The sequence below is a fragment of the Primulina tabacum genome, chromosome 8 (genome assembly GCF_025594145.1).
Source record: "Primulina tabacum isolate GXHZ01 chromosome 8, ASM2559414v2, whole genome shotgun sequence".
Classification (NCBI taxonomy): Eukaryota; Viridiplantae; Streptophyta; class Magnoliopsida; order Lamiales; family Gesneriaceae; genus Primulina; species Primulina tabacum.
The window spans coordinates 9,107,250-9,124,757 of record NC_134557.1 but is presented as its reverse complement, the minus strand read 5'-3'; the positions used below and the strand labels follow the sequence as shown (position 1 = coordinate 9,124,757).

The window sequence follows — 17,508 nt, the reverse complement described above, 5'->3', positions numbered from 1 at the left end:
TTGTCATTTTGGAAGAAGGGCTTCTTCCAAGTTTGCGACAATCAAATGTGGGAGAGTACGATTGACGTACTGACCCAGAAGAACATTTGGGAAGGTTAGAGAACGCAGCTCTGTTTCATCAGTATTCAGATGGAGTTAAGTGTAAGGTGTTTCTGGGCACGTTGGTGAGGTCAGCCCAGCAATGATTTAACATCTTGCAGCCCAACTCCCTATGATCTTTCGATGATTTTTCCGATGCTTTCTTGCACAGATTCGCTAGAAGCAAGAGGCACCAAAGAAATTATTTGGGCTTGTTTGTGATGAAGCAGCAAGAGACTGAAACTCTGGGAGAATTTATCCGGCGTTTCAACGATTCAGTGCTGGATATAACAGATGCTTCCCTTGACATCATGATAAGTGTCTTTACCCAAGGAGGCGTTTCAACGATGCAGTGCTGGATATAACAGATGTTTCCCTTGACATCATGATAAGTGTCTTTACCCAATGACTGAGGGGAGAGGAGTTCTTTAAATCGTTGGTCAAGAAACCTTCATCAAGTTATGATGATCTGTTATCTTGAGTGAAAAAATATGTAAATCTTGAAAATACCCAGCGACATAAGAGGATGGATTAGCGGCTTGGGGAAAGTAGAGTTGAGGGAGCGGAAATAGGAGTTAGGAAGAGAGGTGGGGGCGAGAGGGAGGAGGACAAAGCTAGTGGCAGAGGACAATTCTCATCCTATGTTCCTCTGGATAGGAGTCATTACAAGGTGATGTTGGTGAGGGAACCTGAGGAAAGGTGGGAGAAGTCGCAAAGTGTTGAGAACAGTGCTAGATTGTCTTCACGGGACAGACAAGAAGGATCCTCATCCGAGAGTCGACAGAGGTCTCGTCCGTCCCCTAGGCGTGGTCAAGGCCCTACGTGAATAAATCAGAGGGTCGGAGAGCAGAGAGGGGAAGGTCGAGGTCAAGATGCTCTCAGGAGCCCGTCGAACTAATGAGGGAAATGAATGAGGATAACCATCCTACGAGATGAATGATTCATATGATCTCGGGAGGTGCTACTGATGGAGACTCTGGGCGAGCTTGGAAGGCACATGGGAGAAGGTTAGAGAACTTTGAGATATCTACGGGTGCAGACTTACCACAAAACCCCTTCAACAGCTTTGGGCCAGAAAACCTCCGAGGCGTTGTGACTCCATATAACGATGCCTTGGTGTTGACGGCCACAATCGCCAATTATGATGTGGCGATGATATTTATTGATAATGGAAGCTCTGTAAACGTTTTGTTCAAGAGCACTTTGGATCAAATAAAGGTGGAAGGATTTGAGTTTGAGCCGGTCTCTACCCCGCTGTATGGGTTTGCAGGACACGCCATCCCGCCTTTGGGTCAGATTGTTCTTCCCCTTTCCTTGGAGACTGATCCTCGGCGGGTAACAAAAATTATAGCCTTCACTGTGGTGGATATCCTGTCAGCGTATAATGGAATTCTAGGATGGCTAGCCCTGAAGGATTTTAGAGCCGTAGCTTCCACTTATCATCAGAAGCTTAAGTTTCCTGTGGGAAGAGGAGGTGGAGTCTTGTGCGGGGACCAAAAATTCGTACTTCGGTGTTATGAAGGAGTAGTGAGGGAGGATGAAAAAAGAGCGTGTGTGGAGGTTAACATGATTAGGAAAGGAAGAAGTTGGTGACTTCGTCCTATTGAAGGTACAAGAAGAGCAGAGGGGAAAAGTTGGACCCAAAGTGGGAGGTTCTTTTCAGAGTGATCGAGAAATTTAATTCTTGAGATTATTAATTGGAGAATGCTCAAGGCAAGTCTTTAAAGAGACCCTGGAATGTTTACCACCTTATGAAATATCATTCTTGATTCTATCATTGATGTATTTCATTTTTGAATTTGTCCTATGTAATCAGTTAAATTAAATAAAGCAATGTTCTTCTACTCATTTAATAGATGTTGTTGTATTATGATGGTGATATAAACTAAATTTTACCTACTTGGGTTGCGCCTAGTAGAGGAGAAGAGTTAGAGAGATTGAAAACTTCAATTTTCCTGCTAATGCTTCACCTAGCAGATGAGTAGAGGGTGAGGAGGTTGAAGTTTGATTTTTCCTGCTGAGGCGTCGCCTAGCAGATGAGTCAAAGGATGAGGAGATGAAAGTTTTATTCTCCTGCTAAGGTATCGCCTAGCAGAGGATTCAGAGGGTGGAGAGGTGAAAGTTTTATTTTCATGCTAAGTCATCACCTAGCAGAGAAGTCAGAAGGTGAGGAGTGGAAGTTTTATTTTCCTACTAAAGCATCGCCTAGTAAAGGAATAGAGGTGAGGAGATTGAAACTTAAATTTTCCTACTTGGGCGATGCCTAGTAGAAGAGAAGAGGTGAGAAGATTGAAAATTCCTACTTGGGCTATGCCTAATAGAGGAGAAGAGGTGAAGAGATTGAAAGTTAAATTTTCATACTAAGGTATTGCTTAGTAGAGGAGCAGAGTTGGGAAGGAGAAAAATAAAATTTTTCCTACTAAAGCATCGCCTAGTAGAAGAGTAGAGTGGAGTATAGAAATTTTTAAATTTTTCCTACTGAGGCATCTCCTAGTAGAGAAGCAGAGTGGAGAAGAAAATTTAAATTTACCTCCTTGTGCTGTGCCTAGTAGAGGAGAAGAGTTGATGAGGAGAAATTAAATTTACCTACTTGGGCTAAGTCTAGTAGAGGAGTCAGGGGTGACGAGGTGAAAGCTTTATTTTCTTGCTAAGGCATCGCCTAGCAGAGGAGACTGGGGTGAGGAGGTGAAACTTTTTTTTCTGCTGAGGCATCGCCTAGCAGAGGAGTTGGAGGTGAGGAGTTGGAAATTAAGTTTTTTTTTTCTGCTGAGGCATCACCTAGCGGATGAGTTAGAGAATGAGGAGGTGAAAGTTTTATTTTTCTGCTGAGCCTTCGCGTAGCAGAGGAGTTAGAGGGTGAGAAAATTGAAGTTTGATTTTTCCTACTGAGGCATCGCCTAGCAGAGGAGTCAGAGGGTGAGGAGGTTAAAGTTTGATTTTTCCTTATAAGGCCTGGCTTAGTAGATGAGTAACGAGATGATGAGGTGAGAGTTTTATTTTCCTGCTAAGGCATCACCTAGCAGAGGATTTAGAAGTTGAGGAGGTTGAAGATTTATTTTTCATGCTAAGGACTATTTTAGCAGAGGAGTCAAGGGGGCGGAGAAGTGGAAAATTATTTTCCTTCAAAAGGTTAGTAGAGGACCTTTAAGATGAGGGCGACGAGGGCGTACCGTGTTAGAAAAATTTATTTGGTTTGTTGACAACAAACGATGTTTACCGCTGCGAAGGGTGTGTGGGCGAGCTTGCGCAGATGTGGGCGAGGGCTTGCAGGCGGCTGGGCAAGGGTGTGAGGGCGAGCTTGGGCAAGCTGGCGGCTGTGTGCGAAGGCATGCAGGCTGCTAGGCGAGGGCATGATGGGCGAGCGGGGCTGCTGGACGAGTGCGCGAGGCGAGCGTGAAGCGTTGTGGGCTAGCACTCAGGACGAGGGTGTGCTAGGCGAGCACTCGAGGCGAGGCTGTGCTAGGCGGGCACTCAAGGAAGGGAGAAAGGCGCCTACTGGGCGCAGGGCGGGGGAGAGGATGGGCGAGGCTGGCGAGGAGCTGAAGGCGCGGAGAGCACTCGAAGGGCAAGGCTGGAGGGGAGTGGGCTGTTATGAGGTTGCGGGCGATGATGTGAAACGAGGCGGAGGGCGACGGGCGAGGATGTAGCGAGGGCGAGGGGCTGTGGCGCCGCAGGCTGTAGGCGAGACGGAGGGGGCGAGGGCACGGCGCTTGCGGGCGTGGGTGCTGGCAGGGGAGAAGGGCGGGGACGAGGCGAGATGAAGACGATAGGACTAGGCTGCGCAGGAGTTTGAGGAGGGCTATGGCGCGAGGACGGGCGAGGGCTGCGCGAGGGTGTGGTTGTGAGGCGAGACTGTGGCAAGAGCGTAGGCAAGGCGACGAGCGCAAGGGGTTGTGGTTGGCGAGTAGGGGAGCCTAACGCAGATCTGGACCTTCAAATGGGAAGGTGATTTAATTTGTTTCCAAACTTATGGAGATTAATGATGAACGTTTGCTATTCGTTTTCTTAAAACGTACTAGAAATTTTTTTTTAAACCCTTACTAGCATCGGCCGAACACTTGCATAAAAAAATTAAATTACTTTTGACGCCATTTTAAAATAACCAAACCAACTAACATTTAAAAATTCCAAATGAAATAGTTTAAGCATAAAATTGTCAAACATTCAACAAACCTAAAAACATTATTTGAAAAATATAGCTCATACTATAACTTTTCAAAAACCACTCACAAACATAAATAAAAGTCATAAAATATTTTTAACATAATCTTAAACTCATAATTCATACCTAGTGCGGAAAGCTAGCGTCGGTCTTCGGGTTATGTGCACCTTCAGTCCAGTCAGATCAACCATCAAGACCTTCATTGACATTATTATCATAATCACATTCATCAATCACACCTAGTGGTCTAAAGACTCAACACACAATAATCTTGATAACAAGTACTACATATACATATCACATACAACAGTGAAAATACTTGTACTTCAAATATCTTTTTCATGCAGATACATACTTTAAACATAATCATTTTCATAAACATTTTCATATCAACATATTCATATTCATATTCGTGTTTGTTGAATTCAGATCGTGATTGTGACTCGTATTCGTTTTCGTATTGGGCGATGCATCTATCTAGAGAAAACCACAGTACTGGACGGCGGGGACACCAACAACACTCTCACCTGTCAACTGGGCATTGGCCAACGTATTAAGATATTAACGTATTCGTATCTGTATCCAATGAAACACGATCGTCGGGCTAATACTGGGACCATAACCCTCACGATATTTCCAACATATCATCGTATTTAGTCACAATTCATTCACGTCCTTCAACATTTCGTATTTCCATCACTTAAAAAAATGCATATAATATCGTTTTTCTTTTAAACCAAGCATGCAACATGTCTTTTAAATGTCAAGATTAAATCGTAAAAATCCATGAATATTTAAAAATCACAATTTAAACATATAAAAATTCATAAACATTTAAAATGATCATATTAACATATAAAACAGGAATTAGAGCACTGTCATGACGTTTAAAAATTTTCGGGTGTAAAATTATCGTTTTACCCCTAGACGTAAAATTTCACGTTTTTTTTACTTTTTCTTGATTTCATTGACTCTGACACGTCCTAAATAATTATTAAAAGTCTAAGTTTTTAATTTGGGAATTTTATATTAAAATTTGGAATTTTTCGGGATTAAAACTCCTTCGAAACGACTAATTACGAATTAATTTAAAAGTTTTTTTTTACCTCTCATGATTTCGGCCGAACCCTTACAAAATGTAAAATAATTTGTAACCATTTTTAAACAAAATGAATAGCAGACGTTTCAAATGAGCAGCAAAGAAAAAATGCACAACTCACGCCTTGTAAACCGAGGACAATACAACTAATCGAATTTCGAACCTACGATTCATTTCGACTCAGATGTGGGAGCCCTGGCCCATCCCCAACTAAGATGGAAGGCCCGTCAAGGACGCATGTACCCTCCTATAAATATCATGTTTTAGTGTTCAGTTGAGTCATTCAATATATTATTTTTCAACAGCACCCTGAGCTGCTCCCCACTTATATCCTCAGTCTCTGACTTGAATGTCGAAGGGGCTACGCCGAAACACCCTCCTGGCCCCCTTCTAACGGTCTTATTCATGATTTCAGGCTCAGAACAATTTCGAAACCTCCGTCTGGACTAGTAAAACTTGCTGAAATCAGGACCCTAAATTTTTCGTTAGTATCATCATTAAAAACCAAATTATTTTCATAAAAAAATTTCGAGCATGCTAATATCATAAAACTTTATCTGACTTAATTAAAACTTAGTTGTTGGATTGCGAAAACACTAAATATTTATCTAACATTTCATAAAATTTTATCTTTCAAGATAAATATGTTATATGAAATCATTTAAATCATCATATGTCTCTTGGTTATAATATTTGATTTCAGGAAAACCATTTTATTGAAATGAAAAATGTATGGCTATTGTTCTAAAATATATATTTAAGGATTTATTTGGGATAAAATACAATTTTTTTTACATGTTTTTACTAAATGGATTTTGGGGAAAAAAATACTTCATACGTTTGTTTAATAATTTTATTTATGTAAAGTTAATGTGTTTAAAAAGCCCATATTTAAAAAACCAATCATTTGTTGGTGACCCGACCCACTTAGGTGCGGGCTCGTAAACCCAAACATTTATGTATGTAATAGAAATGTAGCCCATGAATAAGGATAGAATGAATTTCGAGTATGCCCTAAAAACAGCTAACAAAGGATTCTGTCAAAGTTGTAGGCTTGTATTTGTCAAATTACGAGATTGTGTCAATTTTGTTAGACGTATTATCCGATCCTTATATTTTATGAAAAAAATATTAATTTTTCATTTTAGATATGAATTGAGTAAATCTGTATGACAGATATAGATATGTTCGTCTAATGTTATATGACATTAAATGTGTGCATCTAAGTAATTTCGAATACGTCTTAAAAAAAAGTCAACAAAGAAACATGTGAAAGTTGAAGCAAAACCAAATTTGATTTGATAACATTAAAATTTACACATGCGCATATAAAAAAAATGTTCCAAGCAATGAATAAAATACTATATTGATAATTTTTAATTAAAAAATAATTGAATCAAATATTTTATTAAGGATTAATTATATTTTGTTAATTTTAATATATTTAATTTTAAATATTGTATATAAAAAAAACTTATTTGAGCAAAATCTAACATCATTTTAAATATTTGACCAAATATGGAGAAGATTTCGTCCGATCAAAGTAAAAATTTGTCTGAGACGATCTCACGGGTCGTATTTTGTTAAACGAATATCTTATACGGTTCATCCATAAAAAATATTATTTTTTATGTTAAAAATATTATTTTTTATTGTGAATATTGATAAAACTGATATGTCTCACGTATAAAAATTCTTAAAACGAGATCAGTGAAAACGTGAGACCTATTCTCCGATGGAAATAGTCGACTAAGGAATACATTAAAGTTGCGCCAAACAAAATTGGTCTTGGTGATAATGATCGTAACGTAAACAAAGCATCTACGTAAGACTGAAACAAAAGCTGGCTTGATTTACTTGCGCTGATCCAAGATTAGCAGAGCGAGTAATCAGGATTCCATTGAGAAGAACGAAGATTTAGACGATCGCCGTAGCGATGAGGACTGTGTGCGTAACAGGAGCATCTGGATACATAGCTTCGTGGCTGGTCAAATTCTTGCTGCAGCGTGGTTACACTGTCAGAGCCTCTGTTAGGGATCCCAGTTCTGTAAAACTCTCGACTTATCTTCTTGTTATTATTGTTATTATTATTATTATTTGGGGGAGATTTTGTGTGTATTATATCCTTTGTTGATATGGGCTTGATTCTTACTTGGGAGTTTCTGGATTTTGTGCCAACTTCAGAAACGGGTTTGCTTTACCTGCAGTCATGTGTTCGTTTATGAGGGTGGACCATAGTCATAGTACGATTGTTCGAGTCCTGTGGGCAGAAATTCGGGTTAAAATTTGATGTAGAAAAGTGAAAATGTTAAGAATTTTAAGATTTACTTTAATCTGTTGTGGTTGCGAGAAAATCTTGATGGCATGTTGACGTTCTGGAATAATCTGTAGATGATCCTAAGAAAACGCAGCACTTGTTAGCACTTGATGGGGCCAAGGAGAGACTTCAATTGACAAAAAGCAAATCTACTGGAAGAAGGGTCTTTTGATGCTGTAGTTGATGGATGTGATGGCGTTTTTCACACCGCATCTCCTTTCTACCACGCAGTCACAGATCCACAGGTTACTGCCCCTTTTATGTTTTCATGGAAGAATATGGACTACTCAGGTGAAACCAAAGAAAACTAGGATTCGATGATTATGGAAACAGAAGAGGTATCAAAATGGCCTCATATTTGTGGAAACTGTATTTTATTAATAAAAAAAAGGTCCTAGATAAAGAGGGAAAGCAAAGATGGACGTTTTCTTGATTATTCACTTGAATGGTGCATACAAAATTTATAGGTCTGATAGATTAATGTATAAATGAAGCTTGTTTTGGTCAGCTATAATCTTATATTATATAGTTTTAAACAAAAAACCATATGGTACGACTACCTGTCAGCTTAGTTCACTGTTTCCATCAGGCAGAATTGATTGATCCTGCGGTAAAGGGGACACTCAATGTTCTTGGCTCATGTGCAAAAACATCATCAGTTAAAAGGGTTGTTTTAACATCTTCTATGGCTGCTGTTGCTTTCAATTGTAAACCTCGATCGCCGGAAGTGGTCATTGATGAGACATGGTGGTCTGACCCAGAATTTTGCAGGCAAATGCAGGTGAATGTTCAGTTTCTCTGTTATTTGTGAGAAGCCTTGATCGTGTTAGTAAGGATCTAAGCATTGTTACTTTTTGTTACAGCCGCTAGACCTATGTCCCCGTATTAATCGAAAACTTTGAAACGAAATATGATTCTATGCATTCTAGGCGTGTGACATTCTTGTTTTTTGGGGGCTAAGTAAATTGAATTTCTTACAAACTTCTTTGGTCATATCGCTTCTATAGCAATGGTATGTTCTTTCAAAGACATTGGCTGAGGATGCTGCCTGGAAATTTGTGAAAGAAAAGGGAATTGACATGGTTACCATAAACCCAGCTATGGTAATTGGTCCACTGTTGCAGCCAACTCTTAATACCAGTTCTGCTGCGATCTTGAACTTAGTCAATGGTTAGTCTTTTTTTTTAAAAAAAAAAAATTATCTCATCATACCTTAGGCAGGACGTCCACCAATTTATGATGACTAAAAGTCCAGGACAAAAGATAGAGTATTGCCTAAAGTGCTAAATATTGACGTAAGACCATGGCCTTAGAATATCCAAGATAAAGTTACATTACGACCTAAAGAACCATGAAAAACAAAATCAAATTCATATTCTCTAAACACAGCTTTTAGTTCTATAATATCTCTGTCACCATCTTTGGAAAGTGCAGGTGCAGATACATACCCAAATGCTACCTTTGGGTGGGTAAATGTCAAAGATGTTGCAAACGCACACATTCTGGCATTTGAAAACCCTTTGGCCAGTGGAAGATATTGCATGGTGGAAAGTGTCATCCACTACTCAGAGATTGTGGAAATATTGCGTTAACTGTACCCAACCTTTCACCTTCCTGAGAAGTGAGTCTTACTTCTTTTACTTATATTTCTTGGAATTTGAAGTGAACCATATAGGATCGCTTGATTCTTTATATATTTTTCTTTTTTGGAAATTTGCTCTTCTATGCAGGTGTGCTGATGACAAGCCATTTCCACCAAACTACCAGGTCTCAAAAGAGAGAGCAAAAAGCCTAGGCATTGAGTTAATTTCTTTTAAAGATAGCATCAAGGAAACTGTGGAAAGCTTGAAGGGGAAGAACTTCTTTTAATGCTATTTGTTTGCTCTTTACGACAAATAAAACACAAAATCATGTCGCCTTGATCGTGGCGTAAACTGGAAATGCCGTAATAAATTGTTTTTCTTGTTGAACTTTATATACAAATGATATTCTGAAGTTCTTGATCATTAGACATGACACATTTATACATCATCTAATATTGTCATAACCCTCTTAATAACTGTGCTTATTCGACCCTTCTGCTAGCATCAATCGATGAAGATTGATAGATGTATGTTCAGATCAGTTGTTGATTTGGACGGGCAGAAGAGTCAGCCATGAATCGAACTACCCATTGATATATGTTGGTCCACTTTATTCGGCCTGATGTTTTCAGTCCAACGGTCTTTGGTAATTTCAATAGAAGGATCAATCTCCTGCATGATTCTCTCTACAGAAACAAGCAATAGATGTGCGGAAAAGCATCTCGGCAACCAATCAGCAAAAAATGATAGTCCAGTCTCTAATCTAGCTCTAGTTGAGCAAATAGCAGATCTCTAGCTATTTTCACGATTCCTTGGCTATTTTTCGAGGATGACAAGTTATTCATCGAGCGTGTACATTCTTCTATTCTATAAAAATATTTTAAATACAAAGCATTATTCAAGCATGTATTTGAATCCCCATTGATTTACAGTGAGATAACTGCAAGGATCAAGCCAATAAATTAATCGTCTATTTTGGAATCAAGAGCTAAAAGTCTCAAAATTAAATCGTGCTCCTGCTGAAAATTTTAAGGATAAAACAAAAGGAATTTGAGGCCATCGTATTCGCAAGTAAAGGCCCCACCAAGATTTTCTTCCACACATGGCACCACACAATTGGAAGCACTTGTCAATTCAAGATAAGAAAATGGATCACATTTGTATGAATCCCTCATATTATAGTGTGATATCCATCGGCACACCCCATTTTTAACTACCAACCAACACCCCATCTGTCACGTTGCAATGGCTTCCATGACTATGACCACCTCCTTCCGGGGTGGCTCCGCAGCTGCCAAGCAGCTACCCGCCACTCCCCGCCGTGGCACCTTCATGGTGAGAGCCTCGAAGGAGACTGAGACAACGAACGATAAAGAGGAGAGAAACAGCACTAGGAGGGACTTGATGTTTGCTGTGGCCACAGCCGCAGCATGCTCCGTTGCTAGAGTTGCGATGGCGGAGGAGCCCAAGCGGGGGACTCTGGAAGCCAGGAAGAAATATGCTCCTGTTTGTGTCACCATGCCCACCGCGAAAATTTGTCACAAGTAATTAAATACTTTATATATATATATATATCTTGTTGATCTTTCGCCAATCATGATTCTTGCAAAACCTACTTAATCTTGTGCTTATTGTGTTCTTGGGCATATTTCGAGTTTTAGTTTGATGCGAGAAGTGTGGATAATTCAAATCAAGAACTGAAAAACAGGGGCACTCGTTCAATTATCAGTTCCAATTTCCAAATATACAGAATCCTAGCCGTTGTGCTCAGGAGAGTAACCAAAACAAAACCAAACGGATGTAACTTCAAATTTTCTCTTTGTGAATCAACTGTCCCAAACGCAACATCTTAAAACTGGTGACGCTCCAATCCCCTCTAGGGAGAGGATAGACGCAGTCTCTACATAATGTAATCTTCTATTCAAATTTCAGTACCAGAGGGATGGGTTCTTCATAGTTCATGGAATATGTAACGAACCAAGGTTTATTCCCACCTCTACTTGGGGCTCGAAATCAATCCCAGAAGATCATAAATTGAAGTGCTTAGCCTCATAAAAGTGAAGTGCTTAGCCTCATAAAAGTAAAATGTTTCGCTCAGCGCCAACTTTACGCTGAAATTTTGAATTTCTTGCTAAGTTTGAAATAGTGACGGCAGGACACAGGTTGCATGATACAATAGTAACACAAATTTCAATTCTCAATCTCTCAATCAGGAATATGTCTCTGTGGTGTGATGACAAAGTAGAATCAAGTTAATATTTTCAGATATAGCAGACATTAGTCCAGAGTTTACATATATACAGATAGTGTTTACATGGTTAAACTTCCAGATACTTGAGAGTTAAACAACTCGACCTAAATACAGACATTAAACGAATGCCTCAGCCTGATGATGCTAACGAGTCCTCTAGTTCATGGAGAGGAAAAAGAAGTAAAAGGTAAAAGAATGAAAAAGCAACTCCATAAACTGCAACGGAAAGAGAAATATACCAGGGAACAGCCCTTTTAGGATCAAATGCCCTGTTTAAAATCTGTGGCCTTGACCAGTTTATCGACCCTCATTAGCAAAATGTGTAGAACCATCCCTCATTAACTTCAAGCTAAGACTGTTGAATCTCTCACGAGAATACTGTCTCGATGCTTTTCTCCAGTCAGTGCCGGCCTTCATCATTGCAGCAAATTCTTCGTAACTTATACGGCCATCCTGCAAATCAAAATTATGAGACTTCTGACAAATAACATACATGCTACAAGCAGATAGGGGAGGATCCACGAATTCAATAGTGAGGGGCGGAAGGTACAAGGGGGGGGGGAAATGGGGCATAAAAATCATCAAGGAAGAGCATGTATGCATATATATGCTTGATAAACGCACCTTATCTGCATCAACATCATGAATGATAGCACTGATAACTTCCTCGGTATTGGCATCACCATCATCACTCAAAGCATCTCGAAGCTCTTCAATCTCTATATATCCACTCTTGTTTCGATCAAAAAAGGAAAAAGCCCTGTGTAGGTGCTCATCGTTGGCCATCTTTCTAAGATGCACGGATACTGCAACAAACTCCCCATAGCTCAAAGTTCCATCTCCATCAACATCAGCCTGTGCAATATAGTCCCCAAAGGGCCGAAAAAGGACAAGTGACAGAACATTCAAACAAAAACCTTACATAAAGTAAAATCAAGAACTAAAATGGGTATCATGAAATATAATTCTTACAGCTTCCATTAGAATCTGAAGATCGTCATCGGGGATCTGATGACCAAGCTTGTGCAAACCAACTCTAAGTTCTTCAAGGTGAATTTTACCCTTCTTCCCTGAGTCCATCATCTCAAATGCTTCCTTAAGTCCAGCCACTTCCTCCACCGACAAGTGCTCTGCCACAACCTGCATGTGCAAGACAATCCCAGGAAATCAACAAAGAAGTCTTTATTTAAAATATGTTCCCCTTTCGAAGGGGATCGAATTATCATGCTGAGGCATGTAGTCGAGTGTGATGTACCTTTAGAGCCTTTTTCTTGAGCTTATTCATCATAGAAAATTGTTTGAGCCTTGATTTCACGGTCTCACCCAGTGATACATTTGGTGCCTTCTTCGCATTTTGTAACCAAGGATGCTCTGCATTCAAATAAGTAAAATCTGTGAAAATGTACTTCTACTTGGTCTCCCCATTTGTTATAAGCACAAAACTTCAAGTGTCTAATACAGTTAAAAAAATCACCGAGAACTTGCTGAGCTGTATAACGCCGGCTGTGGTCTGGATCAAGCATTTTTTTTACGAGATCTTTTGCATTATCAGATACCTTTGGCCAAGGATCCCTTTTAAAATCAACTACAGATTTAATAATTGCTTGTGCTACTCCTTGCTCAGTTTCTGCACAATCATAATATGCCTTCTCAGAAAATTAACTTAAAAAATTACAAATGACCAGCCAATACGACTAGTGGATGTACCAGCCATTATTGACTTTGGAAGTCTGCTTTTGGATTAATAAATTCGACACCTTGGACAAATAAACCATGAGGAAACCACTCGCACGTGTCCTTACTCTATTTTGGTCTTTTACCATTTCCAGGTTAAATTAAGACGGCACAAAACTTTGCATTTAAATCTAGAAATAAATTCTAACATCACCATATAAATTTGAATCTTTATGCTTTCTATACATAATATTCACTCGCATGTTAATATCTTTAGCTATTTAATTTCTGTATTTCAGTTGTATAAAAACACTTGAACTGAATCACGTGAATTGCTTGTAGCTTGAAATTCTGGCACCTACATCTAATGTTTATGGTATTGCATATTATATGACTGCTTAAGTAGACTTCTATATTAATTTTGAACTTTATTTCACAACGCCTTAGCCTTGTCGCCTACACCATTTAGTACATTATCTTAAGACTTGGAAACAGTAGCAGATCAAAATCACCACAACTAACCTGCCCAGAAAGGAGGAACGCCGCAGAGTAGAATATAGAGGATAACTCCGGCACTCCAAACATCAACCTCTGGGCCATAATTGCGTTTTAGAACTTCTGGAGCCATGTAGTAAGGACTTCCAACAATCTCATTGAACCGTTCACCTAAAGAATCACAAAATAAGACAAAGAGAGAGAAAGAAGATGTTAGCCCCAGACAGACAAGGAAAGAAGGCCAAAACTCAACATGAAAACGCATTTAGATGATGATGTTTCCGTACCATGTTTGAAGAAAACAGACAACCCAAAGTCAATAGCTTTTAAGGGAGCTGTTTCCTTCTTATTAGCAAAAAGAAAATTTTCTGGTTTGAGATCACGATGCATCACTCCATGCTGGTGGCACATCTAGGTATAATCAAGAAGCAACAAACTAGGAAATAAGTAAGACAATCATACCCATGTATGTGGTAGAAACTAAAAAGACAAAAATAAATCAAAATAAATAAACTAAGAAACATATGATCGTCTTTTGCAAAAACATAAAGGATGAACAAAACGAAGAAAATCACATGCGGCACCTCCCAAATAAAGAAAAAAGCCATGGTAGTAAAATGTTAATGTGCACCAACCAGATCCAATAACAAGTCTGAAAGAATAGGCATGCTCCAGAACTCACTCTAAAGAAAAAAAATAACACAAAATAGGATGCATGAAATCATGAAGCTTGTTAACCTCAAAATATATAATATATACACGAAGCTCGCGTTGACTAACTTTTGATGATCGAAGGTCGAATGTGTAGTCGGTATACAAATAATAGTGAAATTATGTCCTGAATTGCAAGGTTTTAAAGCTAAAGTTTCATGTGGTACAAATTAGTTCTCATGCAAGCGACAAGAGTACAAAATAACTCATGAAAAACAAAAAAAAATCACGGAACATAAACTTCCATAGACACATCATATGAAGACAAATGAATACAACTTCAAGTCATTCCAATTGAACTGAAATCATTTTCATTGCAATTTAACCTGAACAACTTCCACGATGGTCTTCATCACAGCTGCAGCTGCTCTCTCTGAATAGTGTCCCCTCGCCACAATCCGGTCAAACAATTCACCACCTTCACATAGCTCCATGACTATATTTACAGCAGTATCATCCTCATAAGTGTCCTTCAAGCTAACGATATTCGGGTGCTTAGGCATATGCTTCATGATCTCAACCTCCCTTCTAACATCCTCAATATCCACAGACGTCCTGAGCTTCTTCTTTGGTATCGACTTGCAGGCGTATTTTTCACCAGTTTCCAATTCAGTGCACAAATAAGTGATCCCAAATTCACCTCTTCCGAGCTCCCGTCCAAGATCAAATCTTTCACTAATATCGCGTCCAGTTGGATCTTTCAACACAACAAGCTTGTCCGTAACCCCAGAGCCATGATTTCCACCATAATCAATTGAAAAAGGGTTCGGTCTATTCTTCTTTTTCTTCTTCTCAGAAAAACCAGGAGTCGTACAGCAATTTCCCATGATTTAAGAACAATCTAATCTTATGCTTAGAATAAAAATATAACCCCTGAGAATTTATCAAAGTACACCAAGAAATCATGTCAAGAAAAACTCGGTCCAACATTTCAGCTGCCTAAATAACAGGAAAAACCAATAAAAATATTTACTACCAAGCTTCGTAACACGCTGTACTCAGATTTGACCATATTCCCAGAAAATGGAAATGAGATAATTGGGGGAAAAACTATCTTCAACGGTAAATAAATTTGTATCCCGTGAAGGAAATCTCCAAAACAATTCATGAATCATTTCATCTGACCATAGAAGAAAAAAACACAACACAATTTATCTGACATGTATACAAACCCGGAAAGAATTAAACTATCAAGAATCAAAGGGAAGCCAGAGGCCATGTCACAAAACAATAAAGCAGAAAAAGAATAAAGATGCAAGGATATAAGAATAAAAACCCCACCTGGAATGTACAGCTAGCTATTCTTCCGACTCATGATCATGGAAAAAGAAATGAGCAATAAAAACCTGATATTTGAAATGAATGAATCGGCGAAGGTGTGAATCCGCCATGTGAAGAGAGAGAGAATCCCAATAATTCTTTAGCAAAGACCTCTCTCTCTATTTTTCATATTTCTTCCTTGTAGATTTGTATTTTCAACCCACGCCAATTTGACTTTAAAAGAAATTTAAAAAATAAATTAAATTGGGTTCTGAATTAAACAATATGCAAATTATTAAAATTTTAGAAAATGGAAGGGGTGCATACTCTACTTTTAATTATTCAAACTTTGATTTTTTTTTCTCAAGTATATCACAGTTAATTTTTTGAGACAGATCTTCAAATCGATTCGGTTTATAAAAAAATATTATTTTTATTGTAAATATAGACGGAATCAACTAATCCCACAAATATAAATCCGAATAATCTTGTTTTCTCCACCTAAACTATGTTTTTCTAAACCAAAAATTGTAGTTTAGAGAAATGGATCAAATGGGGTTGGAAAAAAGTGAGTGGATTAGGAATCTTTCTTAGTCATTCATTTATCCTACCAACTATTTTGTCACCCAATGCCATTTCATATTTTATTAGAAATATCACCAATTTTTTTTTTAAAAAGGCCCCATCAATAAATACCTTGATATCATGGAAAACTCCGTGTCACGCCATGTAGTATATTATTTTATTTTTTCCATGTTATAAAATGATGATATTTCATTTTCTTGAATTTATATAGCCTATAACATCACGGGTTCTTGATGAATGAAGAAGAAGTTTTCCCTATCCGTCTCAAATTTTGATTTGTCGAACACTTCTAGAAGCAAGCTCGACGTGTACATATAGGCCTCCACTCCGAAATGTTATCGATCACACAAGAGAAGTCAAATTTAGAATTTTCTAAATCGATCGGTTCAACGCCCAGCTCTGCAGTAACCTCAAATTGCTTTCGTAGAGAAAGAAATTTATAGTTTTTATTAATAATACATGACGATTAAGTGTATGCCGATTTTTTAAAAAACTATAATTCATTATGACAATACAACAATGTAGGACCGAGCGCTTCCCGCTTTACCAAAAACTATAGCTAGTGGAAATGGTACAACTCAAATCTTTTAAACCGCATAGCAGCTCAAGCATCACGGTTCGATCGCTCTATCAAACATAGACAATTATTGCACCCAACAATCTCCCTCCCAATAATTGCACTACTTGCAATCAATGAGAATCGAACTCGTGACATTGGCTATGATACCAATTGTAGGACAGAGCGCTTGCCGCTTTACCAAAAGCTATAGCTAGTGGTAATGGTGCAACTCAAATCTTTTAAACCGCACAGCAGATCAAGCCCCACGGTTCGATCGCTCTATCAAGCAGGGACAATTATTGCACCGAACAAACAAACATCTTTTAAAAACTTGTTAGATATCCTACATCGAGTGACAGAATTATGGTTTGGGACATAAACATTGACAATCATCTAGCTTATGGAGTAGCTTTTACACAAAACAACAAACTACTGCATAAAAATCCTCTTGTAATTTTTTTTGAATTAATTTTTTATCCGAAATATATTCGAGCCGACACTAAATGTTTTTTGTGGCTGTTGTGTTTCAAAAATTACCCCACAAGAAATAGAGAAAATTAGGTGTGACGTAGACCGTGGTAGGGATTTGTCCGAATTGATTGTTATTTTGTGACTACGTGTGAGCAAATACTTGCACACAGTTTATTTATTTGATGAAACTTCCAGAATTGAGCTGTCTGATATATTTTTAAATTAGTTTATGAACATTCAGACAACACACAACCACAAGAAAA

The 17,508-nt window shown here is 38.4% G+C and overlaps 2 protein-coding genes and 1 pseudogene across 2 annotated transcripts; 2 read left to right on the top strand and 1 right to left on the bottom strand.

Annotated features, from left to right (window-relative positions):
* Positions 1 to 7,068: 7,068 nt before the first annotated feature.
* Positions 7,069 to 9,665, top strand: LOC142553631 (phenylacetaldehyde reductase-like; annotated as a pseudogene).
* Positions 9,666 to 10,484: 819 nt separating this feature from the next.
* On the top strand, positions 10,485 to 11,681 carry LOC142554547 (photosystem II 5 kDa protein, chloroplastic-like). Its single transcript, XM_075665211.1, has 2 exons — positions 10,485 to 10,783; positions 11,570 to 11,681. Exons 1-2 carry the CDS (start codon positions 10,485 to 10,487, stop codon positions 11,679 to 11,681), a joined length of 411 nt encoding a protein of 136 aa, XP_075521326.1.
* On the bottom strand, positions 11,471 to 15,847 carry LOC142553630 (calcium-dependent protein kinase 8-like). The gene is made up of 9 exons (XM_075664018.1): positions 15,652 to 15,847; positions 14,697 to 15,243; positions 13,947 to 14,070; positions 13,687 to 13,830; positions 12,965 to 13,117; positions 12,746 to 12,861; positions 12,463 to 12,630; positions 12,115 to 12,345; positions 11,471 to 11,943 (listed from the first exon to the last, which is right to left on the bottom strand). The coding sequence occupies exons 2-9, from the start codon at positions 15,195 to 15,197 to the stop codon at positions 11,788 to 11,790; spliced, it is 1,593 nt and encodes a 530-aa protein (XP_075520133.1). The 5' UTR covers positions 15,198 to 15,243; positions 15,652 to 15,847; the 3' UTR covers positions 11,471 to 11,787.
* Between the last annotated feature and the right edge of the window lie 1,661 nt (positions 15,848 to 17,508).